The sequence below is a fragment of the Ictidomys tridecemlineatus genome, chromosome 5, assembly GCF_052094955.1.
Source record: "Ictidomys tridecemlineatus isolate mIctTri1 chromosome 5, mIctTri1.hap1, whole genome shotgun sequence".
Lineage (NCBI taxonomy): Eukaryota > Metazoa > Chordata > Mammalia > Rodentia > Sciuridae > Ictidomys > Ictidomys tridecemlineatus.
Genome location: NC_135481.1, coordinates 138,858,601 through 138,886,010, shown reverse-complemented (window position 1 = coordinate 138,886,010; position 27,410 = coordinate 138,858,601). Strand labels below are relative to the sequence as shown.

The 27,410-nt window shown below is 35.8% G+C and overlaps 1 protein-coding gene across 2 annotated transcripts in view; it reads left to right on the top strand.

The window, feature by feature from the left end:
- Agbl1 (AGBL carboxypeptidase 1) overlaps positions 1-27,410 on the top strand; it is a 704,812-nt gene that overhangs the window by 480,693 nt on the left and 196,709 nt on the right. For both annotated transcript variants that reach the window (XM_078051197.1, XM_013356285.4), the window contains exon 20: positions 2,726-2,889. In XM_078051197.1, coding sequence (XP_077907323.1) covers positions 2,726-2,889 — 164 coding nt within the window. The remainder of the gene's footprint in view (positions 1-2,725; positions 2,890-27,410) is intronic.

Below are 27,410 nucleotides of genomic sequence, written 5' to 3'. Positions count from 1 at the left end.
TATGGAACATGGTATGGGGTTTATTCTACATAGAACTTGTCCTTCTTTTGACCTCTACAGAATACCTATCACCTGCTCTGTTAAATGCTGGAGTTTCACATATGTATAGTGGGTGTCACTTGCCCCAGAGGGGCTGGTGTCTTGCTCTCATTTTCCTTATCTATTACCCTTGCCATCAGCAAGGAGGTGGCCACGGAACAGGAGACAGTGACCTTTAAAGCTTCTTTCCTGCCACCTAGCCAGCGTTTCTGGAACCAGGAAGAGCAGCCTAAACAGGGTGGGGCAAGAACCAGACCTTACAGCCTTAGCATGAGGGGAGAGATTCTGTTTTTTTTCTCTTTTTAAAAAGCAATTTTTCTATTGTTTAGGGAATTAAAAAAAAAAACAATTTGTTCAACATCTGCCTTTCCCTTTGTACTGCTGCTATTTACAGAGGAACAGACTTCTCTTAACTCTGAAGTATCCTTTCTTCAGGAAACATGTGTCAAAGCATGCAGCAAATCAAATTTTCCACTATCTGAAACTTGAGGACTTTCCACTTCCCTTTATGCTTTTACCTCGGATTCTTTGGTGAATCTTGTGATTTCTTGATTTGGCACTGTGATTTTTCTTGGAATGCTCATGATCAAGCTTTTAAAATTCTTATTACCTATCCCTGTCTTCTATATCGATATCATCTGAATGTAAAAACCTATTTTGGGCTGAGGATGTGGCTCAAGGTAGTGCGCTTGCCTTGCATGCGTGGGGCGCTGGATTCGATCCTCAGTACCACATAAAAAATAAAATAAAGATGTTGTGTCCACTGAAAACTAAAAAATTAATAGTAAAAAATTCTCTCTCTCTCTCTCTCTTTAAAAAAACCCTATTTTGAATTTTAATTGACATACAATAACTGTACATATTTGTGGGGTACAGTGTGGTATTTTAAAACATATACACCCTGGGTAATAGTCAAGACAGAGTAATTATATCCATCATATGATGCATGTATCATATGATGAGCCCCAAGTTAAATGTTTCCTTCTTTCTAGCACATTTATTTGTGCTAGAAAGAATCAAAATCATTTTCTTTTAGCTATTTTTAAAATATAGAATAAATTGCTAACTATTTTATTAAAGTATAACTTATTGTGTAGTACATAATAATATATTAAGTCATAATTCACTTAATATATCAAGTAATTATTCACTATTAATTTATTTTTTAACTAGATAAAATATGATTTGTAAATATGAACACCTCAGAACCATCTGACTTCTGTGATATCAAACACCTTCATGAGGAAAAATGAAAGAGTAATTAAGCTAATATTGATCAATAGCATGGGTTCTTTGAAACATTCCTTATCATCAGATACTCAGATGACTGGAGGAGTAATTGTAAATCCATTTTACAGATGAGGAAATCAATGCTAATATAGTCAGTAAGCCCAAGGTCATAGAATCAGAAAATAATGAAACCAGGATTTGAACCCAATCCTGATCTAATTTTGAAAGCTGCATACTTCTAACTCCCCTATTCTGTGTACAGCATTTTCTGTTGAGCTTTCATTTCATAATTCATGTGGTAACCTCTATTACTTACTAGCTTTTCTGTCATGGATAAGTGATGTGATTTTATGTGTCTGATATGGTGAAAATAAGAAATTACACCTCATAAGACTTTTGTATAAATCACTGATTTAATGCATATAAAATAGTTCAGAACAGTACCTGGCATATAGTAAGTGATCAATACAATTTTGTTAATTGTTATTACTGTCTATTATTTGTTACTTCATAGGTCAGGCCCTATAGCATGCATGTCTTGACTTTGCTTTCAAGAATTACCTCAGTACTAATGAAAAGGTAGTTTTAAGTTTTGGTACTTATGTGTGGAGGATTCCTCTCACTCTTCTCCACTGGTTGCTGTCAAATTAATTTAGGAGAATATAGAGAGAGTTCCTGTTAGTAAGATTGCATTTTTGTTTCAGCAATGAAAACTTTCTGACAGAAGTATTGCTGCTTTGACTGCAGTGGTGTGGCAATAGCTTATTATTGATCCTGCAACTGCCCTCTGCCCTTCATGGCCACCCACCAGCTTAATATTTGCTCTGGTTTGGATGTGAGGTGTCCCCCAAAAGCTCATGTGTGAGACAATGCAAGAAGGTTCAGAGAAGAAATGTTTGAGTTATGAGGACCTTAACCCAGTTAGTGAATTAATCGCCTCAATTAACTAAAGGGGTGGCTGGAGGAGGTGGGGCATCATGGGTGTGGCTTCGGGGTTCATATTTGTATCTGGTGAATGGAGTTGCTCTCTCTGCTTTCTGACCATCATATGAGCTGCTTCCCTCTGCCACTCTTCTGCCATGATGATCTGTCTCACCTTGAGCCCTGAGGAATGAAACCTGCTTTCTATAGATTGAGACCTCTGAAACCATGAACCCCAAGTTAAATATTTCCTCCTCTACAGTTGTGCTTTTAGGTCTTTTAGTCACAGCAGCAGCAAAAAAACTGACTAAAACAATATTGCTTCTGGGGAACCCTGGATGTTCACATAACTCAGGCTGAAAATCACCAATCCATGGAGTCCTCGAGAAAACACACTGGACAGTGACTGACACATACCATTAACTCTCAATTTCTGTGATAGGCATGTGTCTGGGAGTCCTTCCTCCTTATCTCAAATTGTCACAACTCAATTCCCATTACATAGTGACAGTTGACTGCTTTGTTTAACTGGCAGGGTCTCCAGTTTGGCACCAGTGAACTGGAGGAGATGGGAGCCATGTTCTGCTTGGGCCTCCTCATCTTGGAACTCAAATCCGTAAGCTGCAGCCATCAGCTCCTGGCTCGAGCTGCAACTCTGCTGAATTCGGAGGAAGATGCTCTGGACCACCATCTCCAGCGGTAAGATGCTCATGAGGGCACAAGTGACATTTAGATCTTTGTATTCCCTTTGCAGAATATTTTAGTATATCAGGTCAAGTACATCCAGGGGGTCTTTGAAAGAAAATATGGAAGAGCTGCTGAATGAAGGTAAGTTCTGTTAATTTGTATAGTAAGCCAGACCCAAGATATCCTTCCTTCCTCTGGAGGACCAGGAGGAGGATGTGACTCATTTGTTTACATACTTGCAATTATAAAGCTTCATGTGTTTATAAATATACACTAATACATTGATATGATTGCATCCCTGTAATATGCTGTTTTAAGTCCTTTGGATATAAACTGAAGAGTGGGATAGCTGGGTCAAATGGGGTTCCATTCCCAGTTTTCCAAGGAATCTCCATACTGCTTTCCATATTGTTTGTGCCAATTTGCAGTTCTACCAGCAATGTATGAGTGTGCCTTTCTCCCTACATCTTTGTCAACACTTATTGTTGTTTGATTCTTAATTGCTGCTATTCTGCCTGGAGTTAGATAAAATCTGAGTAGTTTTGATTTGCATCTCTCTAATTGCTAGCTTTGATGAATATTTTTCACATATTTGTTGATTGGTTGATTGTATATCATCTTCTGAGAAGTGTCTATTAAGTTCCTTGGCCCATTTATTGATTAGGTTATTTGTGTTTTTTTGGTGTTAAGATTTTTGAATGCTTTATATATCCTATAGATTAGTGCTTTATCTGATGTGTGTGTGTGGTTAAAAATTTGCTCCCATTCTATTCACTTCACAGATTGTTTCTTTTTCTGAGGAGAAGTTTTTTTTTTTTTTTTTTTTTTAGTTTGAATCCATCCCATTTGTTGATTCTTGATTTTAATTCTTGTGCCATAGGAGTATTATTAAGAAAGTTGGGACCTTATCTAACATGATGGAGATTTGGGCCTACTTTTTCTTCTATTAGGCACGGGGTCTCCAGTTAAATTCCTAGGTTCCTTTATCCACTTTGAGTTGAGTTTTGTGCAAGGTGAGAGGTAGGGGAATTCTGCTATCATATATAACAAATTAGAATAAATAAAATAAAAGAAAAAAACAAATTTTCAAAAATAAGTCTAAAAAAATTCTCTGCAAAATTAATCCAAAAAAATGTCCCCTTTCTTTGCATTGAACCCTTAACATCCTTACAAATTCAATTCAGCAAACAAATGTCTATTGAATTGAAAAAAATATATACTAATACATATTGCTTGTAATAAGGAAGACACAAGGTGACACACATGCACATCTACAGATACTACTATTTGCCAGTGTTTGTATGTATATAGCATTTTTGAGCCTTTACTCAGTTAAAAAAAATGGCATTATCACTGCCAATATCTAGGCACGTGGGGACAAGAAATGTTTTAATAGTCCCATTCTCCAAAAGTTATGCAACTTCCCAGAAGACAAGGGAAACCACCTGAAGATAATTAAATACTGGTTCAGAGAACCTGGCTCTGTTACCAGAGAAAGGCCGGATCTCTGAGAAATGTGAGGGTCATTAATAAGCCGAATGATGGAGAATTATTACTGTAATGAGACCTTTTTGATGCTCTTTTCAATAGACAAATATTTTAGACCTGACCAAAACAAATTCAGGGGGTGAGAAAGAAAGAAATAATAGCCACAGGAGAGGAGAGAGGAGTCAGAGGACCCAGAAGAGTCAGAAAAGGCTGAGTCATGCCTGCACTTCCAGTGACAGGATGGATGGGGAATTGTGTCTCTTGGTAAATGAGAAGGAGGCTCACCATGAACATGATGTCCAAAGGCAAAGGAAACCATTAATACTGGGGCCATTTTGTTCACAGCTCATTTTCATTATTTTTCCTCCTGCCAATGTTAGACTGCTCTTCCAGTGTGACTTCTCACCAAATGACAACTCAAACCTAGAAAGATCTAGCAGTCTACATTAATCCTGCTTTGGAAGTCCCATGGCTTCCAGAGACTTAATTACCTAAATGCAGCAATTAACTTGCTTGTCACACTGGGCTATAGATCATAGAGTATGGAGAGTTAAATAAATCCAGACCTTCTTCCTCCCAAGAGATGCTGTCACTGATGGCTTTTGTTTTGACATCCCAACCACTTGCATCTGCCCCTGCTCCCTCTAGTATGCCTCTGCATCTGAAGGTTCTGTATGTTTGGCTTCCTTAGGGTGTTTTTAGACTCTCCCTCTGACAGCAAGTGTTTTCACCTGCCAGGATATATATTTCAACTTGTCTTTTCATCTTTTCCATGGCTGGGCTGTCCTGGGTGCAGGCACACCTGAATTTTCTTTCTCCACGCACCTCCCCCAACCTCCTGCTACTCATTGAGGGAAGATTGAGCAGAACTGGCATTGCTTGCTTTTTCTGAATTGATTGTGCCCATCCGTTTGATCCAATGCAGTGAGAATTAGTTGCCGGTAAACTGAACAAGAAGAAATCTATCAAAGGAATGTCTTTTCTAATTCGAGTTGAAAGAATTTGGCATAGGGCTTCAAAATACAATGGCAGCTATGTGGGTTATCATAAGAAGATAGGTTCCCCTGTCTTCCCACCCCAACATCTCACACAAACTATCTATTAGTTTTTCAGGTGCAACTAGTCCAAGGATACTAAGGCTAAGGGTCTCCCCTGGCATCTGATTCTTAAACTGATTCAGCAAATTAAGGGCAGAAAAAAAAAATGTAATGAATATGGCTGATTTGAGTAAGTTTGAATTAAGTTTGGGGGGCATGGAGCTTGGTAGATGGCAAAAAGAAAGTATTTCAACCAGATTTGTATCATAATATATTTTCCCATTCATTCTCAAGCAATTGGCCAAAAGTGAGTTTGGTTCTTACTCAGAGAGCCTGAAAACTGGATGATTGAGATGAAATTCATCCTGAATATTTCCTGACCCCAAAATATTCCAGCCAATAAATTTATACTCATTAATGGAAAAGGAATAAAATAAAATCTATTCATTTGAAACCAGCAGCAGGAAGTTGGGAGTATTATTTGATTAAATAGGGTTAAACCCAGAAATAGAAAAATAAGCGAATCAAATCCCAGGAACTTAGCAGCAGGGTTCTTACTGTAGTACATAGAATGTGACTAATGTTTGTCAACACATTTCTTCACACTTCTTAAAGAGATTTTTGGCTACCTCCTGGTCTCCTGCCTCCTCCTTGGGTATAGTAGGGTTTCCACTGTCCTTCAGAAAGGCTTTTGTGTTGTACAGAGGAATTACTAGGGGGGAAAGAGCTCTTTTCCAAAGGTCTGCCTTGAAGAAATGCATGGATGCGGTATTTGAGTCTCCAGAGCTCCACAGACCACGTAAACCCCGAGTGTGACCTGCTGGGAAGACAAAGTGCGGCTGTACAACGAAGGACATCATGTTTTTTGACAATAGGTTTCATGCCTCATTTACCATAAAAACAATTAGAGTGTAGGCAACATCCACAGAGCAACTTACCATTTTTCATAAGCAGAGGAAAAGCAGAAACGGTGGATGTTCGCCCAGTGACATGGAGTACGTGTTCTGTTTGATTTGCGTTTTGTTCCCCTGGCTGCTCCTTCCCAGTTGCTCATTTAAGAAATGTCTGTAGATTTGTTAAGGCATCTTCTGATCTTTCCTTTCCTTGTCCTTCTTCCTTCCTCTTAATCTTATCCCTGGAAATAATTGCGTGTGCACTTGGAAAATGCTAAGCTGCTTCTTTGGAGGCACCCTTTATCCATTGTGACAGGTCTTTTGCAAAGTCATTTAACAGTTTTGCCGAGTCAGCCACTGTTCATCTCGATTTGTATCCCTCCATTGCCTCTTGCTCTTCTCAGCTGAGCAACCCTATCTCCATTTGTCCCTCCATTAATAATGAGAGAAAGCTCAGAGTTTCCACACAGCGCCTCAGCAATACCTCCATATCTCATGTAGTCTCCCGAATGACAGATTTGATGCTTTAGCTGGCTCTCTTAGTGCCCACATAGAATAAGGTTGTATGGTTCTCTCTTTACTTTGATGGAAAGAAAACTAAAACCCCAAAATCTTTATAGACCATATAAAACATAATCATACTTTTAGTAATAAAAAGATGCTTAATGTTTATTTTTTTAAGAGAGAGAGAGAGAGAGAGAGAGAGAGAGAGAGAGAGAGAGAGAGAGAGAATTCTTAATATTTATTTATTTATTTTAGTTTTTGCCAGACACAACATCTTTGTTTGTATGTGGGGCCGCACGCATGCCAGGCGAGCGGGCTACCGCTTGAGCCACATCCCCAGCCCCAACTTAATGTTTATTTTTAAAATACAGTTTTATTCTTCTAAATGAGAAAATATAATTTGGAAAACATACCCACAAAAACACCCCTACCCCTTCTTTTAATGGTCCAGATGAACCTATTAAGATTTATAAATATGTTTACCTAGCATAATGTGCTTTTACACTTTTTACTTTATATTGAGTCACTTTATATTTAAGAATAATCCACACTTAATTGGTGATTAATAATATCAGTTTATGACATAGAATATACATGTGTATATACCTGGGTATATTTTCAATTTTATATTCTGTTCCATTCGTTTGTCTGCCAGGAGCATGCAGTTTATAATATTGTCATTTCATAATTTAAACATAACGCTATTTAAGTACCACCTCATTTGTATTTGTTTCAGAATGTGCTTTGTTACGTTCCCTTCTTCATTTTTACTTACAAATTTTATAATGAGTTGGTAGCTGCCAAAACCTGAAGCACTGGGATTTTAACTTGAATTGCATTAAAATGATAGATTTCCTTGGAATATTGACTGTTTTATCCCACTCTGCTTTTCAAATCTGGTATTTTTCTCCAATTTTCGGGTTTTCAATGTTCACCAATAAAATATTGTAGGGATTCTTTTTGTAACCTCTCCATGCATTTTCTTAATAAATCATCATAAACTTTTAACCTTGGTTTTTTAAACTTTCTTATTCCTTGGAAAAGTATTTTTTTCATTATATTTTTATAAGTTGCTATCTTAGAAATAAAGAATATATTAAAATATATTCTTAGAATATTTAGAAAATATTCTGGATCATTTTATATTTATTTGCAATTTCACTGAACTCTCTTGTTATGCCTAAAATTTTTTTTATGATTTTTCTCTTTATTTTTAGATAGACAATAGTATAACTTATCAATTTTGACTGCTAACTTTCCTTACTTCTTTTTCTTATATTGTTACTTTTATGATCTTGGCTGAAATTTTGAAGACAATGCTTATGAGTTATGACCATTTTAACCAAGAACCTAATTCTAAATAAGAAGGACACTCAAACATTTTAGTGAAATGGCTGTTGGTGGGACATTCATGTTCAATATCTCATTTATTTATTATAATTTTTATAGCTTATTAATTTAATAAAATCAAGATTTTATGATGTTTTATCAAGAAAATGATTATTTCCCTAAGTTAATAAATACTCAAATTATGTTAATAAATTTTCTGATATTCAGCCATCCTTGAATTTCTAAGGAAAAAGTATTTGGCTATGATCCAAAATATTATTTAACATGTAGTCTAATACTGTTTAATGTGAATTGAGAAGTTTTGTGCCTTTTTAGGATTTAGATATGAGGTGTCCCCCCAAAACTCATGTGTGAGACAATGCAAGAATATTAGCTGAAATTATTAGATTGTGAGAGTTATTAACCTAATTGGTGGATAAATCCACTGACATGGATTACCTGGGTGATAACCATAGGCAGATAAGTTGTGGCTGGAGGAGGTAAGTCACTGGGGGTGTGCCTTTGGAATTTATATTTTGGCTTTATGGACAGAGCTCTCCCTCGTGCTTAAGGTTGCCATTTCCTGAGCTGCTTTCCTTAGCACAGCCTTCTCCCTGATGTTCTGCCTCACCTCAGACCCAGAGCTGTGGAATCTGTCTGAAACCATTAGCCAAAATAAACATTTCCACTTCTACATTGTTCCTGTCAGGACTTTTGGTCATAGTGATGAAAAAGCTAATTCAAACATGCCTGTATTTACTAATGGGTAAAATCTGTGCTTTTGATCTGTATTGTCATGGGATCTGGAACACTTAAACTGTGTTAAGATTTATCTGTCTTTCAAATGTGCAAACACTGTAAAATCATGTGTTCCATTTATTTGAAACAAAATATCATTTTTACACTTTCTACTTTTCATATAAAAATTATCGATGGCATTTAGATTGTTCTATAATCATATTTAATAATATGCAGATAGTTCTAAATCTCAGTTTATGTTTAATTGTTCATCTCCAGGTATTCTATTCTATTCAATCATATCCTCATTCCTGTTTTTCAGCTTTGATCATTCTCACATTTTGTCAGAGAATACCTTATAAAATCTTTCTGTCTATTTTATAAAGTAAATCAATGGTATGGTTTTTTTTCCCACACATTTATATATATATATGCAAAGCATCATTCTCTTTCCTTTCCATAGGAATTCCACTTCTTCCTAGGTTTGCCTGGATAACTCATTAGAACAGTGTCAACATGACTGTATGTACTCTGATACTTTATCTTCTAGTAGGCCGCCTACTTTTTTCCTCCTCTGTATGTACCCTGTTTTTTTTGCTTTAAAGTTGTAGTAATTTATTTCGTATTAAAACTATCTTTTTCTTACAATTTTGTTTGTTCGTTCCTTCCTACATTTCTTCCGTGGTTTCCGTCTTTTTAGTTGATTTTGAATTTAAACACTCCATTCCTTCAGGACATGTCTCAATTATAAGGTAATAAGAACTCTGTTCCTGTCTTTGTTTTCCTTCCTCTGAAGTGCTTGCTATCTGCTTTCTAGCCTCAGTATCTGTCTTCTTTTCTCCCTTCATATTTTTTACCTCTTTCCCCAGATTCTTCTAATTCTGGAAGTTTATCTACAGCTTGTCCTCACAAATTCAATTGTGTGCATGATGGATTCTTCTCATTGCTGATAATATGTTTTAGTTTCAGCGATTTTACATCTAAGTTTCATTGCACCCATTTCCTCATTTCTTACCATTTCATGTTTGTCCATGTATGCATTGCAGCCAGTTCTTTCCATATGAATCTATTATCTGTTCAGTTATTGTTCTATAGATTCCAGTAGTCCTGAACTTTTTCTGATACTTTAGCACAGGCTTCCTGGTACTGATGAAGAACCAGGCCTCCTGGTTCTTGCAGGGTAGAAGCTTCACCAGCTCTGGGTCTTTCAGCTTTCTCCTCCTCTTCCTCTCCCAACTTCTTTTTTATCATTTTTTTTGTCTGTTAATCTTTGACTCCTGAGAATTCTATCCAGCCTTGTAATTGCTCAATAAGCAAGAGTGTAGAGTCTTTAATCACCCCTCCTTTTTTTTTTTTTTTAAATCCTAACTGACTGTATGTAGTTCCTCTTGTTTTCATAGGAAGTAATCTGATTTAGGTGATGTTTTTCTTCAAGTATTCATGGTATTTTGGTGTAATTGCATTAGGGAAGTGAAGGAGAAAAAAATGTGAAGAAGTGAATGAAGGTGAAAAATGATATATCCATATCTGCGGTCCAAAATGGTAATGTGGGATTAAGGGGAAAAGGTTCCCTGAAAGGTACCATTATATTACAACCAAGGATGGAGGGCTCAGTGGAATCTTTGAGCTTCAAATTAATACTATTTCCATCAATTCCAAATTAATCTATAATTATTTGGCAGTTCTGGTGATATCTCCCTTTAATTGTCTTCTGTCACAATAACTCTATTCAAATGTTAAAAAATGGTATTAGTATGTAATATCTCAGAATATTCTTATTTCATCCTATAGTCACAGGCTAAAGAATCCTATCTGAAGGGAAATATTTGAATGAAACCCAACCTAGAGACATTTAGAAATTGGGATTGTCACAAGATGCCTTACAACTTATGGTTCCCTAACTGGTTGAGAAAAATGAATGGATTCTTCAGGAAGATATACTAATCTTGAATTGGGGGACAGGAAGGGGAACAGTTCTCTGAGCAGTTAATGAAAGGCAAAACCAAATACTTTAGTACATTTTTATGCTGATTGTTCTATAATAAATACATTAAAATAATGAAAACCCAATGTTAGTATATGTATGAGGAAAGAGGTTTAATAACACCACACAGCTATCTGTAAATTGGTTTACTTTCCTCTAGAGAGAAATTTGGCAGTTTGCAAGAAAATCCATAAAAACCTCTCATTTGATCCTCCATTTCCAGCTTACAGAATCTCTCTCAAGAAAATAAACATAACTGAAAACAATATTTAATATGTAAGTATTTACAGAAATTTTACTTATATCTCCAAATACTTTTATAAACCTAAATTCCTAGTAGCAGAAAAAGAAAAATGAAGGAACAATGTTGATTAATTTTATAGAATATGAAAATAATGAATGTATCCATGTATATATGAAGTAATGATTTTAAACATGTATTAGGGCCTTACCATGAACAAATATAGTTCATATGCAGTGCTAAGCATTTTATAAATATTATCTCACTTAATCATATAAACAAGTTTATATTGTAGCTGCTATTTTTGGCATTCCCTTTTATAAACAAGGAAATGAAGTTTTATGGTGGTTAAGAAGTGTGCCAAATGTCAGGAATTTAGTGAGACTATACCAACTTTTAAATTCACTTCTGTCTAACTGCAGTGCTCAAGTTCTTATCATCTCTTGCATTCAGTCTTTCAAGAGATAAATGAGAACAAAAACAGGGTAAATAATGGTATACACATGCTGACCACCGTGACTTTAGCAACATGCTGAAACACTGACCAAGAGAGGAGGGAGATGTTAAATGCACAATTTAATTTTATTTTTTAATGTCTTTTCCTGTACAGTTCCTGAAAGTATGTGTTGAGTGCATGAGTGTGTGCATGTGTCTGTGTGTAATTTAAAACTGGAATGACTTGGACTCATTTTGGCCCATAAATATTGCTGAACTGTTTTGATATCGTTCAGAGAGGGTCAAGGTATGCCTCCACTGTTGAATGCATCATGACCCATGGGGAAAATAATTCTAAAGAGAAAAAGATTATTGAGAAAAGTGAACATGCATTTTCTTCATATTACATTTGCTATTTGCAAAGTGTTTCCACCTAATAATAAACAAAAATTTAACCTAAAAGAACTCCTATTTTGTAAGTGACTCCATAGGAGCCCAGGGAATCTAAGTGATCTCTTGGTGTACTTCCGTGATTTACTCATTACCAGTCAACACTGGGGATCTCATTTGCCTCTGCCTCAGGCTCAACAAGATAAAACAACCAGTCTCTTGCCTATGAAAATATAGACACCTGGAAACAGAATAGGCTACTAGCCTTTGGAAAAGGGTTTCAATCAAGAAACTTGCTCTTTCCACTCACTATATCAACTGTGGCCTTTTGTAGCCCATGAATTTTGTTGCTGTTAATTCTAGAAAAATGGAAGACAAATAAAATCCTTGCTGTTTTCCCAAACAGGAGAGATTGTTTTTATTGAAGAAAATTTCAAATAGCCTGACACAAGTGTTCTAGGTTTATTTGTACTTTTCAAGAATTTTAGAGCATTATCCTTTTCCCTTTATTTCCCTCTGATTGTGCTTTTGTCTTTATTAAGAGCTAGTCCTTTAGAATTAGAATTCAAAGCCAGTTTACCCATGAGAGTTAATTTACCAGATGTTGTAGAAGGAAAAAAAATTCTGAATAAAATGACAAAAGCAAAGAAATGAAGGGAATGGAGTGGGGAAAAGAGACAGGGAGGAGAAGGAAAGGAGAGAAAGAAAAGGGAAGTTATGCAAAGAAATCAAGGTTTTGATATTAATACTAGAAGATCATTATGGAGATAAAAAAGAACCACAGAAAGTTTACACTTGTGATTATAAGATCCTGAGCTTGGATACTTCTGATACAGAAGGAAGAGGTTAGCTTTTAAATTACTTTGAATATTTCTATCATTTTTAATACTTTCTTCATCCTAGCCAATTGCCAATTTTCCTGCTGTGAAGGGAAGCAAGTAAACAAAGCGAAATATAAAATATTCTATCAAGGGTTTTGCTTTCCCACAAACTTCAGTGCAATCCTTGCCTTAGTGTAGTTTCAGCATAATCTTGATGGACATATGACTTAAACTCAAGCAGTCTTGACTCTGGCTCACAATATTCCTGCTGACAAGAGGCTAAGCAATTCTGGGAGGAGGCTTACCTTGTTTACTTTTAGATTTTGTAGCTTTAAAATTAAATAGCTATAAATTATTCTCAGGTATATTATATTTATTCTCAAAGACAAAGGTACTGACCTTCTCACATTCTAACACGGACACTGCGATTGAAACCCTCAATTCAAGACACAAGAAGCAAAGCAGTTGAATTACACCAAGGTGCATAAAGGTCTTATTTGATGGAATGGAATTAAATTTTGTCTGATCCTCATGGAAAGATAATGAAGAGACAAAACTTTAGTAGCATGTAGGTAACAGAAAAGAGTTATAAACAAATGATGAGAAAAAAAAAGAGAGAGGAAGTTTAAAACTGGATGTCCCAGACTTTGGGGAAATAGCTTGTTGGGGGAAAGATGTAAAATCAGTGTTCAATTGTCAAAGGTAGACTCTGTGTCATTTGCAGGAAAGTGGGTGGAAACGGAGAGCACTATGTTGAGCAAAATAAGCCAGACTCAGAAAGTTAAAGGTCATGTGGTTTCTCCCATATGTGGAAGCTAAAGAGGAAAAAGGAAAACAAACAATCAAAAACTGGAGACCAGGGGATCTCATGAAGGGAAACCAGCAGAGTAGAGAAGGAGATCAGGAAGAGGGAGTATACGAGGGAAAGGGGAAGCACTGGAACCAAATTATGTTATGTGCATGTCTGAATATGTCACCATGAATCCCACTATTAGGCATAATTATAGTGATCCCATAAAGAAGAAGTAAGATCTAGTACAAGAAGACCCCTTATAAAAGGGCTTAAATGTTATTAATAGAAATCTCAATTTGTACTATATTTTATAACTGGAGGTGGCTGTTTCAGGAGAAATAGGTTTTGATTTACCTTTGCTTGGTCATTTCAGCTTCTTTAGATGGATTTGTTTAACTGAGACCTCAAGTATGTCCTACTAAGAAGAACATATTTTTTCAGTCATGTGATAACTCATCATAGACTTCCTGATTCTATTTGTGGTGAGAGATTAGCCTATTAGGAAACAGAGATAACTTAGCACAAACCAATATTGTTTCAGTACAATGGAAATGGAAAGTGAATTAAGGCCAATATGTTTGTGATGACTTGGCATTCATCATTTTGCCATGTGGCTTTGAATCAGGGAAGCTATTTCTCTGTGCTTTTCCAGGGATAACAAAACCAGTGCAATGCAGAAATAGAATAGTGATCCTATAACGCTAGGTGCCTGAAAGTATGATAAAGATTTGATATGCATTACCTTGAAGCAAGCCTTAGTAATTCATTATTACTCATATTATTACTATTATTATTATTATTATTAATTGTTAGTAATAGATGAATAAAAGGAAGTACTAACATGTTAAAATTTTAATAAAAACCAAATTGCCACTATATCACAGATCAATAAGTCAAACACCAGATCAATTGATCCAAATTTCTTCTCTTTTTTCTTTTTTATCAGAAGCATATTGCAAATTATTCTAAAAATATAGCCATTAAAAAGTTTCTAATGTGGAATATAAAAGTTAAGTCACAGAAAAATCTTCTATGTACTTCAGTGTTCTTCATCAAAGAGTTTAGAGTTTCCTCCTCTAAGTTTAGTACAAAGATAAAGTTCAGTAAAACATCCTCCATGTTAGGGAATCAGACATGCAAATAAATCCCAACACTCTAAACCTTTAACCCACTAAATATTCAAGGCCCTGAAGCAAAACTTGCTGCCTGAACTTTGTTGTTGCTCTTATTCATATATTTAATTGCTTGGGGGATAATCTAGAGAAAGTTGAAGCTCCTTTAACTTTATTGCCCTCTACAAGCAAAGGATATGCAATCATCTTTTAAGTTTACCTAATATCAGCTGTTGAATGTTTGCTTTAGAAAAGAGTGATCTAATGTCTGAAAAGAAAGTTGAGGTGACTCTATCAATAATATTCTGGGGACTGAGAGATAATTTGCATTCTAGTTTTAGCCTTAGATTAATCACTCAGACATTAATGAGGTGGGGAAGAATACATTTGGGAATTGGGTATATTCACCAATAAGCAGGAGTTAGTTAATTGCACTGGTAATAACAACCAATGTCTTTTGCTTGATTTGAACATGCCAAATAATATTCTAATTTTTAAATTAATTTTTTAATTTATGTATAACATCAGAATGCATTACAATTCTCATTATACATATAGAGCACAATTTTTCATATCTCTGATTATATACAAAGTATATTCACACCAATTCTTGTCTTCATATATGTACTTTGGATAATAACGTCTATCACATTCCACCATCATTTCTAACCTTATGCCCCATCCCTTCCCTTCCCACCCCCTTTCCCTATCTAGCATTCAACTGTTCCTCCCATGCCCCCCTTCCCTACCCCACTATGAATCAGCCTTCTTATATCAGAGAAAATATTTGGCATTTGGTTTTCTGGTATTGGCTAACTTCACTTAGCATTATATTCTCTAGCTCCATCCATTAACCTGCAAATGCCATGATTTTATTCTCTTTTATTGCTAAGTAATATTTGATTGTGTATATATGCCATATTTTTTAAATCCATTCATCCACTGAAGGGCATCTAGGTTGGTTCCACAGTTCAGCTATTGTGAATTGTGCTACTATAAACATTGTTGTGGCTCTGTCCCTGTAGTATGCTGTTTTTAAGTCCTTTGGGTATAGACCTAGGAGAGGGATAGCTGGGCCAAATGGTGGTTCCATTCCCAGTTTTGCAAGAAATCTCCATACTGCTTTCCATATTGGCTGCACCAATTTGCAGTCCCACCAGCAGTGTATGAGTGTACCTTTTCCCCCACATCCTCGCCAACACTTACTGTTGTTTGTATTCATAATAGCTGCCATTCTGACTAGAGTGAGGTTTTGATTTGCATTTCTCTAATTGCTAGAGATAATGAACATTTTTAATATATTTGTTGATTGATTGTATATAATCTTCTGAGAAGTGTCTGTTCATTTCCTTGGCCCATTTATTGATGGGTTATATGATTTTTTTGGTGCTTAGCTTTTTGTGGTTTTTTTTTGTATACCCTAGAGTTTAGTGTTCTATCTTATATGTGAGGGATAAAGATTTGCTCCCAAGATGTAGGCTCTCTATTCACCTCACAGATTGTTTCTTTTGCTGAGAAGAAACTTATTAGTTTGAATCTGTCCCATTTATAGATTCTTGATTTTAATTCTTGCACCAAAGGAGTCTTATTAAGGAAGTTGGGGCCTAATCCCACATGACGGATATTAGGGCCTACTTTTTCTTCCATTAGATGCAGGATCTCTGGTTTTATTATGAGGCCCTTGATCCATTTTGAGTTGAGTTTTTTACCTGGTGAGAGATAGGGGTTAAATTTTATTTTGTTGCATATTAATTTCCAGTTTTCCAAGCACCATTTGTTGAAGAGGCTATCTTTTCTCCAATGCATGTTTTTGATGCCTTTGTCTAATATAAGATAATTGTAATTTTGTGGGTTAGTCTCTGTGTTCTGTATTCTGTACCATTGGTCTACCACTCTATTTTGGTGCCAATACCAAGCTGTTTTTGTTACTATTGCTCTGTAGTATATTTTAATATCTGGTATAGTGATGTCGGATTCACTCTTTCTGCTAAGGATTGCTTTAGCTATTCTGGGTCTCTTATTTTTTTCAGATGAATTTCATGATTGTGTTTTCTTTTTCTATGAAGAATGTCATTGGGATTTTGATCTGAATTGCATTAAATTTGTATAGTGCTTTTGATAGAATGGTCATTTTGATAATATTAATTCTGCCCATCCAAGAGCAAGGTAGATTTTTCCATCTTCTAAGGTTTTCTTTGATTTTTTTTCTTGAGGATTCTGTAATTTTTATTATATAGATCTTTCACCTCTTTCATTAATTTGATTCCAAATATTTTATTCTATTTTTTGAGGCTATTGTAAATAAGGTAGTTCTCCTCATTTCCCTTTCTGAGGATTTGTCAGTGATATACAGAAATGCATTTGATTTATGGGTATTGATTTTTATATTCTGCTACTTTGCTGAATTCATTTACTAGTTCTAGAAGTTTTCTGGTGGAATTTTTAGGGTCTTCTAGGTAGAGAATCATATCATCTGCAAATATTGCCAATTTGAGTTCTTCTTTTCCTATGTGTATCCCTTTAATTTCTTTTGTCTACTAGCCAGTGTGAGTCTACTGTGAGCCTGGGTCCCACTCAGGCCAGTGTGGGCAGATCCGAGCTGGGCCTGGTCTCCTGCAGTAGTCTGCTGGTTGGAAATAATATTCTAATTTAATATTCACATAAACTTTTTAAATTCCCACAAATAGTCTTAAGATGTAAATACTCCAATTGTCCTCATTTTATAGAGATGAAACTGGCATACAAAGATTTTAAATAGCTGATCCAAGATCTTGCTGGAATTTGAACCCTGTCAGCCAAACTCTAGAACCATGCTACCAATTTGGACAGTGTAAAATCATTCAATTTCTTGTTTCTACTTAGTTTGTATCTGCACCGGTCAGTTTTTGATCCAGAAAACAAGCTTCTCTTTATGAAATCCAATATGTAGATGGTTTAAAAGGGGATAAAAAAACTTTTGAAACCATAGGCTGCAGGGAGAAGGGCTAGGAAACCATGCCTAGTTATCCATTAGCCAAATATGGCCATTTTCATGAGCTCACCAGGAAGTACTGTGGAGCTCAGGACCTTCCAATATACTCCTGTCAGGCCCCTCCCTCTGCAGAGTCCACTGAGATTTTCTGAAGAAACTGCCCTCATCTACCTCTGTGGCCCACAACCAAGGGGACCAGCCATGACTTCCTGAAAACTAACAAGACCCTTGTGTTTACTGCCCATTCATTGCCCTGCCACAGCAATCCCCAGGAATAACAGCCTTTCTTCTGCTTCCAAATATTACAGATTGATAGACTAGAACCTGGAAATGAGGGAATAAATTATGCAATTATTATATGACTGAGTAATATGAGATATTTTAATATTGTCACAAGTGATTCTGAAAAAATCTGGTCCACACATAAGTAAGTCTATGGCTTTGAAAAAGAGTGAGTGCCATAAGGATCAAGTGTAGGCTACATTTGTTTCACAAATTATTATGGTAGTATAATGATGATAATTCTTAAATCTGCACAATTTTTGAGTTCCCAATGTATGGAAAATGGTCATAATACCTTTAATTTTCATAATTAGTGTCTATTTTCTATTTCTATTTATGGGAGCTTTCTGAGGATGCTTTGATCAAAATTGGAATAGTGACAGAGTGAGACATGGGCAGCCAGGTCTGCACAGTCCTGTCCTGGATTTATAACAGATGTGCCTGCAGAATTCCCCTCCCCAATAGAACAGTCATTACTAACTTCACGGGTAGCACAGTTTGTGCCTTCCCCAAGACTCTGATTTTTGTCAACAGCAGAAATGAGAATAGAGTCAGGAATACTAAATTTCTTAAAGAAGTTGGAATGTGTCCTATTGAGGAATTTGGGGCCCGATCCCAATCAATAAATGGGCCAAGGACCTGAACAGACAGTTCTCAGAGGAGGACATACAATCAATCAATAAGTACATGAAAAAATGCTCACCATCGCTAGCAGTTAGAGAAATGCAAATCAAAACTACCCTAAGATACCACCTCACTCCAGTAAGATTGGCAGCCATTAGGAAGTCAAACAACAATAAGTGCTGGAGAGGATGCGGGAAAAGGGCACTCTTGTTCATTGCTGGTGGGACTGCAAATTGGTGCAGCCAATTTGGAAAGCAGTATGGAGATTTCTTGGAAAGCTGGGAATGGAACCACCATTTGACCCAGCTATTCCCCTTCTCGGTCTATTCCCTAAAGACCTAATAAGAGCATGTTACAGAGACACTGCTACAACGATGTTCATAGTAGCACAATTCACTATAGCAAGATTATGGAATCAGCCTAGATGAATGGATAAAAAAAATGTGGCATTTATACACAATGGAGTATTACTCTGCATTAAGGAACGACAAAATCATAGAATTTGGAGGGAAATGGATGGCATTAGAGCAGATTATGCTAAGTGAAGCTAGTCAATCGTTAAAAAACAAATACCAAATGACCCCTTTGATATAAGGGGAGTAAACAAGGACAGGGTAAGGACGAAGAGCTTGAGAAGAAGATTTACATTAAACAGGGATGAGAAAAGGGGAGGGGAGGGGAGGGGAGGGGAGGGGGGATAGTAGAGAATAGGACAGACAGCAGAATACATCAGACACTAGAAAGGCAATATGTCAATCAATGGAAGGGTAACTGATGTGAAACAGCAATCTGTATACGGGGTAAAGTTGGGAGTTCATAACCCACTTGAATCAAACTGTGAAAGATGATGTATTAAGAACTGTGTAATGTTTTGAACGACCAACAATAAAAAAAAAAAAAAGAAGTTGGAATGTATAAAACCAGTGTTAGCAGAATAAATAAAATGCACATCTGTTTACATTACATGCATAAATTCAGCTTAAGGGGAGACACACTGATGTTGCAGATGATTGACACTTGAGTGAGGAGGCATACTTCCTTCTTTATTGCATAAGTAATGATATTCAAATGGAGGAGGAGGAAAAGGAGGGAAAATAGGAGAGGAAAGAAGAAAAGGGGAAGGAAGAAACAAGAGAAGGAGCAGTAGGGGGAAAAGAGGATTAGGAAAGAAGGGAGGAGAAGAAGAATAGAAAACTCTTGCCTAAAAGGAATAAGGGTCAAAAGAGAAGTTAAATCCAGCTGAATTGAATTCAGGGTTTCCAAAATGGCCGAATTAAAATACAATTCTGAAATAATATTCAAATTAGATTATCTAACTCCCATCCAAAATCTCTGAAGAAACATGTTTGCAAATTGAGATTGGACAAATATTCTTTTACTGTCCAAATTTGAGAAAGAGATATAGTACCCCAAATACATGTGAGCGTTATGCAGGTATCAGAAAAGCATACTATGGATTTTAAAGAGAGATTTATGAAGTACTTTAAAAATATGGGCACCACAAGCCAGGAGTGGTGGTGCATACCTGTAATCCCAACAGTTTTGGAGGTTCATCCAGGAGGATTGCAAGTTCAAATCAGCCTCAGAAATTTAGCAAGGCCCTAAGCAACTTGGTGAGACCCTGTCTCAAAATTATGAGCAAAAAGTCCTGGGGATATGACTCAGTGGTTAAGCACCCCTGAGTTCAACCCCCAAAATGGGTAACACAAGAATCTAGCAACTATTTTCTGTGAAAGAAGAAGGTCAAACAAGTCTGATTTTTATTATAACTCTAATGAGGTACAATTTATATACAATAAACTGCAAATAATTATAGTAATAATTTGATGAATTTTGGCATACATTTGTAAACCCCCTTGTCCCAATCAAAATAATGATCATTCCAATCATTCCCTCAAAGATATTAAAGTACTTTTCTAATGCTTTCCATGCTCTCAGACAACCACCAATTTGTTTTCTGTCTCCAGAATTAGTCTGCATTTTTAGAATTTTATGTATTGCACAGTATGTATGCTTTTTTCTTTAGTATTTTTTCACTGAGCAAAATGATATTGACATTTAACCATGTTCTAATCTGAATTTATTTTTTTTCATATGTTACTAAGCAGTAAGTTGAAGAAATGTACCTAGACTTTCATTGATATCCTATTTTACTAACACCCTCAGATGGATCAGTTTTAACTGATATTTTTTTTCCACTAGTTGTTCCGTTGCCTGGTGTGCATTTCCTACAGATGGTTGCATAGCTAGCTCCTCTTTGACATTCAAGTCTCAGCTTAAATGTCATAATCTTAGCTTAAATTTCACCATCTCAGCAAGACTTTTCATGACCACATTGTCTAAAGCAGCATTCCTGGTTGGTGCTATGATAACACATTTAATTTAGTATTATCTGTCTCCCTGAGTTAGAATGTACAATCCACGAGAGAAATATTTTCATCTGCCTTGTTAAAACTGAATTCCTACCACCTAGAATATTACCTGATCTATAGGAAGTAATCAATCATCAATGAACAAATAAATCCTTGACATGCTTCTCATCCTGCATTTATAGGAAAATGTGAAGACTTAAGGGATGAATAGTATAATTCAGGGGAGTTATTTTTAATTGAGGGAATATATTCAAATTATGATGATTGATAGATATTTGTAAGCCTGAATGGGGATTTATATCCCCAGTTTTACCTTAATTCTGTTCCATTCAACAATTTGTATTTATTAAAAAATAAAATGCTCTATTATAACTATAGAAACAATTATCATCATTTTTGGTATAACATGACTGTGTACACATAAAGATGGCCTAATTGATATTCTAATATATATTTATAGATTGAAATGATGACACTTAAAATGATGAATAAAACTCAGCAAGGATAAATTTTGCTTAAATTGCCCCCAGCCAAGAGCTCACCAGCTTGAAAGATCCAGTTGTTTATGTGGGAACTGTAATTGGCAGTGAGCTCAGCAAGGCTCAGTGTGCAAAATCTCCTACGTTCTAATGACAACTCAGTGGTTCTGGTAGAAACATCAAACACATAATTAGATAAGAATGGATTTCTATCTGCTTTGCTTTGGTCAACAAAAATCCTAGAATATTATAGTTCATTCCTGAGCTACAAAAATGGAAATAGGTTCAGTGGATTGTATACCTAATGGTAAGAAGGATAAAAAGTAATGCATATAAGGAATGGTAGAAGTAATAGGCAGTGTTAATTCTGTTAGCTGTCTTCAAAGAGTTCCCAGAAGGAAAGAAATCAAAGCTAGTCCTGGTTATTAACAAGGAACCAATATTTATTAATCTCTGATACTCCTTTGCTCATAAAGGTCTATGTGAAGTTGAGAAATGCTGCAGCACAGAAAGAGATTCACCGGCTTCAGGCACCTGCAGCATTTGGAAAAGGCTTTGCTGAACAGGCTGAAAACCGTTTCATTGCTTCTAGTATAAGCATATTTAGGGTCTGTGCCAACTGTGAGGTACAAATTAAAATATATCATAAATCACATACTTAATAAAGAAAGACATTCATTTTTATTTAATTCACTGGGGGTAAGATTTAGCCCATTTGCCTTTTTGAACAGGTAAAACCCTGAATTATTCCTTAAATCTTTTATTGATATGAGTAATCCTCTGCAGTGGGAATTTTTAAGAGTGGCAATGACTTTGGATTTGTTTGAAAATTTATAGAGCACCATTTGGGTAAAAATGAATTTTTTAAAAAAAACAGACAAGAGAAGATCACTGGAAGTTGATATTTGAAGCATTGGTTTATTGAGTTCTTAGACACCACAAGGAAAATATTCCTTGTTCTCAATTTCCAGTTAGTGGTTTATGTGGGTGCTTGATGGGTGGGTGCTGTCCATTGGTTTGGGTGCTGAATCGTAGAACTCTCAAAGGGAAGTTTTTCAGCAATCTCATTAGTACAGTGGAACTGCAGGTGATAAGTTTCTCCAATTTATTTACTGAGGAATTCTATTTTTCAAAATTGTATTCTTACTTTGGGACAAGCACTAGCTATTGCTGGATTTTTATATAGACATTTATTTCAAATCCTAAGAGGTATAAAACAGTAATCCATATTAAGTAATGGGTTGTGTTTTTTTTTTTCTTGGACAATTTTCTGTATTAACAAGAAAGAAGACAAAGGAAGAACAAGGACATATTTGTTACGTGATGGGGAAGCACAACTGTTCCTAAATAGTAGTGTTTGTGGTATGTTCCTGGGGGTACTGACAGGTCCTTAAAAGGCAAATGAACGTTTCAGCTACAGTTTGCAAGCAAAACACAAAACTAATTACCAAATATTCTTTTGTCCCTCAGCAAACTGCAGGGGGCAAGAGTGAGCTTGTGTAAGACTAAGAGCCTAGATTTCCCTGGGTGCTATCCTCTCACATGTGTTTTTAAATCTTCCAACTTGTGATTATTATTTTTCAGCACTGAATTAGTGAATCATTTTATATAGTGCCATTATGTAAAATAAAATGATACTTTGTTTCTCTGCATTGGCCAATTACTGGGTGGAGAAAATTGGAGTCCTGAAAGGCACATGTGTGCATAGTTTGGCAGATCACAGGAAAGCCTTGTAAAATGCTCCCAGATGTTTGATGCAAGAGAGGGAAAATACTAGGAACAAGGAGCAAATTGGATTGGGTTTTAGACAGTATAAAATTATTGATATAAAAACTAAGAAAACATAAGATCATTGACATAAAATACCTCTGGAAGGTCAATAGTGATATTAGAACTGTATTATATTAAGCAAATTTGTTCCTTTCCTTTCCCCTTCTGCCTGAGGCAATTGTAGAAAATATTAAGGGACATTATTACTAATCCGTAATAAATGTCACATTAACTATGAACCAACCAGTCTTCTCCACACAAGGGCCACATAACTGTATTTGGACCCAATCTGTACTGTATTTTTTTCTTCAGAGACTTGACTCCTCATCCCATCATCAACATTTGTATAGTGGCTACTGATAAGAGTTCTGTCCTTTACAAATTTAATCATCACCGTTTCCTTCTGACTTCAAAGAGAACTTGGAAGGCTTGTTCCTCCCTGGGTAGGAGATTTCTTCAAACTACTAGCAAAGCCAAATGAAGTAAGGGTTATCCAATTGACATCCTCTGGGTTCCAGGATTGTTCCTGAGCAAATCTAGGACCTACCATCAAACAACACACATGACAAAGGGACACCTGAGGAGAATTCAGTGAAAGCATTTACATAGGCAAGATTAAGGGAGGCAACAAAGGAAAGTGAGCCTTCCTGGGAACAAGAGTGGGAAGATACTATCCTCCATGAGGCAGAGAGGCAGATCCAGAAGAGTCTCCCCAACCTGTGATAGTCATATCTGTAAAAGGGCTGTGCTTCAGGAACTGTAGTCCCATGAAGAATCATGTAGCCACTGCCTAACAGCAGCCTCACAGGGAGGGAGACTAGCAAAGAGATACTACACACCTCTTTCTCCTCACTTCTGTTCTCCTGATCAAGAAACAATTTACCTGAACTCAACCAGTAGCTCCAAGGCAAGGCTCATTGGTTCATGCAGTTCTGTGAGTTAGTCACTTAGGGCACTGAGCAGGATTCAGAAAGATGATGAGCAGATCTGGAAGGGAGAATTGGAACTGTACAGCAGGTTCTACCTATTAGCTTTTGTGTTCTTTCAAAGACCACCTTAGATGATTAGTTTCCATGTTTTGATAGAAAATGATATAGAAGTTCAGGACAAATTTTTAAAAATTTGTCCCAGTTTAAATTAGGTTCAGTCTGATATAAAATTCTATATCATTTGTCCTATTACTTCCATCTGCATTCCACATGAAATACATGCTAATTCTTCTGCCTCATCTCCTAACTACTTCCAGTGATGATCTTTAATGGAGATAATCCATGGAAGGAGAAAAATATATTGATGAATCAATTCTTCTCCTTATTGGAATTCTACCTGGTACAGAGTGATGGCCAGATAAATGGTATGAAGAAATCAAAACTGGTTAGGCAAGAAAACTCAATCCTATTGTTCCCTTCCCCTGCCCTTTATCTATTACTGTAGTTTCTCTAGGATTCCTTAAACAGGCAACAGGGAACTGAGCCAAAGGTTCTGGGCAAGCTCTGAAGTAGCATTTTGGGATGGAAGCCTTCTGTCTTTAACAAAGTGAATTTTGAAGATAGGTTGTGAAAGTTGTAGAACTTCTGAAAAATTATATCTATAAATACATTCATTTGTTATACATGTAATTTAGGTTCCTTGTTACTGCCTTTAGTATCATGAAACAAAAATCTTGTTCTGTAGGAATCCACCAAGACTCCAACTTTTTTTTTAATGATAAAGTTGTAGGTCAAAGAATTGAATCATTAAAAGCAGAAAGATAAGATAAAGTATTGTCAGCCTCAAGTGCATACCTTTGATATATATTTAACTTCATTATTTTTAATCTTTATGTAATTTCAGCACTTAAAAAATTTTGTAGAAAAATATATGTATACCTTCATGGAAACTCCTTAAATGTTAATATTTTCTTATATTCTCCCCCCCAAACACTCACACTACTTTTTGAGTCATGTGAGAATAAGTTGCAGGTATAATTCACTTTTGCCCCTTAGTGTCCATTTTCTAAAAAGCAAGGATATTCCTATATGTAAGCACAGTGTAATTATAAACATCAATGGTCTACAAATAATCTACAAACCTTATTAAAAATAATCTACAAACCTTATTAAAAATTTCCAGTTGTCCCAGGAATGTTCTTTATAACAAAAGGGAAAAACTCTTGGGTGTGGGATTCAATCAAAATAATAAGGTTCATTTAGTTGTTAAATTTCTTCAGTCCTTTAATCTAGAAGTTTCTTGGTCTTACTTGGCTTTCATGACCATTATTTTTTCAAGATTTCCAGTCACTATTTTGGAGAAAATCTCACACTTTTAACTTTTCTGATGTTCTCTCATGATTAAGAGGAGTTTATGCACCTTTGACAGGAATACTGCAGTAACAATGTTTTGTCTTGTTCAGTGCTTCATATCAAGAGGCATATTTATATGTTTGTCCTATTCCAGGTGATGTTAACTTGGACTTCTTCGATAAGGTACTACCTGTCAAATTTTTCCACTATAAACTTTATTTGATCCTTGTAATTATTAAGTACCTTGTGGGAAAATTCCCCAAGACTATATAAGTGTTCCATTTTTGTCATCAAACATTTTCCTACCAGTTTTAACATCTACAGATTTTTTTCTCAAAAAATTATTATTGTTATGGCAAATGCCAAATGGTTATTATTTCTTTCACATTTACTAGTTGTTATTTTATTGTAAGAAAGAGTTATTCTCAACACCATTTGTTGAAGATGCTATCCTTCCTCCATTGCATGCTTTTAGCCCCTTTATCAAATATAAGATAGTTGTAACTTTGTGGATTAGTCTCTGTGTCCTCTATTCTATACCATTGGTCCACTCACCTGTTTTGGTACCAGTACCATGCTGTTTTTGTCACTATTGCTCTGTAATATAGTTTGAAATCTGGTATCGCTATACCGCCTGATTCACACTTCCTGCTTAAAATTGCTTTTGCTATTCTGGATCTTTTATTTTTCCATATGAATTTCATGATTGCTTTATCTATTTCTTCAAGAAATGCCATTGGGATTTTGATTGGCATTGCATTAAACCTATAGAGAACTTTTGGTAATATCGCCATTTTGATAATGTTAGTTCTGTCTATCCATGGTCAATCCCTAAAAAACAAATACCAAATGTCTTCTTTGATATAATGAGAGCAACTATGAACAGAGCAAGGAGGAAGAGCAGGAAGAAAAGACTAACATTTAACAGAGTCATGAGATGGGAGGGAAAGGGAGAGAAAAGGGAAATTGCATGGAAATGAAGGGAGATCCTCATTGCTATACAAAATTACATATAAGAGGTTGTGAGGGGAATGGGAAAATAAACAAGGAGAGTAATGAATTACAGTAGATGGGGTAGAGAGAGAAGAGGGGAGGGGAGGGGAGGGGGATAGTAGGGGATAGGAAAGGTAGCAGAATACAACAATTACTAATTGGGCATTATGTAAAATTGTGGATGTATAACCGACGTGATTCTGCAATCTGCATTTGGGGTAAAATTGGGAGTTCATAACCCACTTCAATCTAATGTATGAAATATGATATGTCAAGAGCTTTGTAATGTAGTGAACAACCAATAAAAAAATAAAAAAGAAAAATAAAAAAAAGAAAAAGTTATTCTTCCCCCATCATTTAATTATGGACTTATTTATTTTTATCTCTGTGGATTTGTGGATTACTGTTTTCTTCAATGAGATACAATCCATTACTCTCACTATTTATTTTGATGCTGAAATTGTCCTAAATTCCTTCTTCTGTGGAAATTTCTTCTATGACTCCTACTTCCTTTTGATGTATTTTCATCTTTCTTGAGCAAAATTTTATTTTCTGGCAAAACAGGATGTTCTAGGTTCACCTCAACTTCCTTTGATCCATTTCTGGAATCACTCATTTTCCCAAGGACTGCTGTGGAGATAGATGATACTTAGAAACCAAGTTGTATGTATTAAGTGTGCATGTTACTTTTCCAAAACACTGGACTTACATGCTTGAACACATCTCTCTTCAAGTGATCTTTCTGTTGACCAGGAATCATTTAATCAGCAACGTAGTGTTTGTTTGTTTGTTTGTTTTGTTTTTTATTTTTGAAAAGACATGGACATTTGCCATTGCCACTCTTTATCATCAAAACCTGGAATTTTCAGCTGGGGGAAATTAGGACTCAGAAAGCACAAATACCACCCCAAGGGTTTCCGCAGGGAGTTCTGCTGCCTTGCACTCCGTTCTGTGCCTCAAGTACTTCTAATTTTCCTTTTTTCCTGCTTCATTGT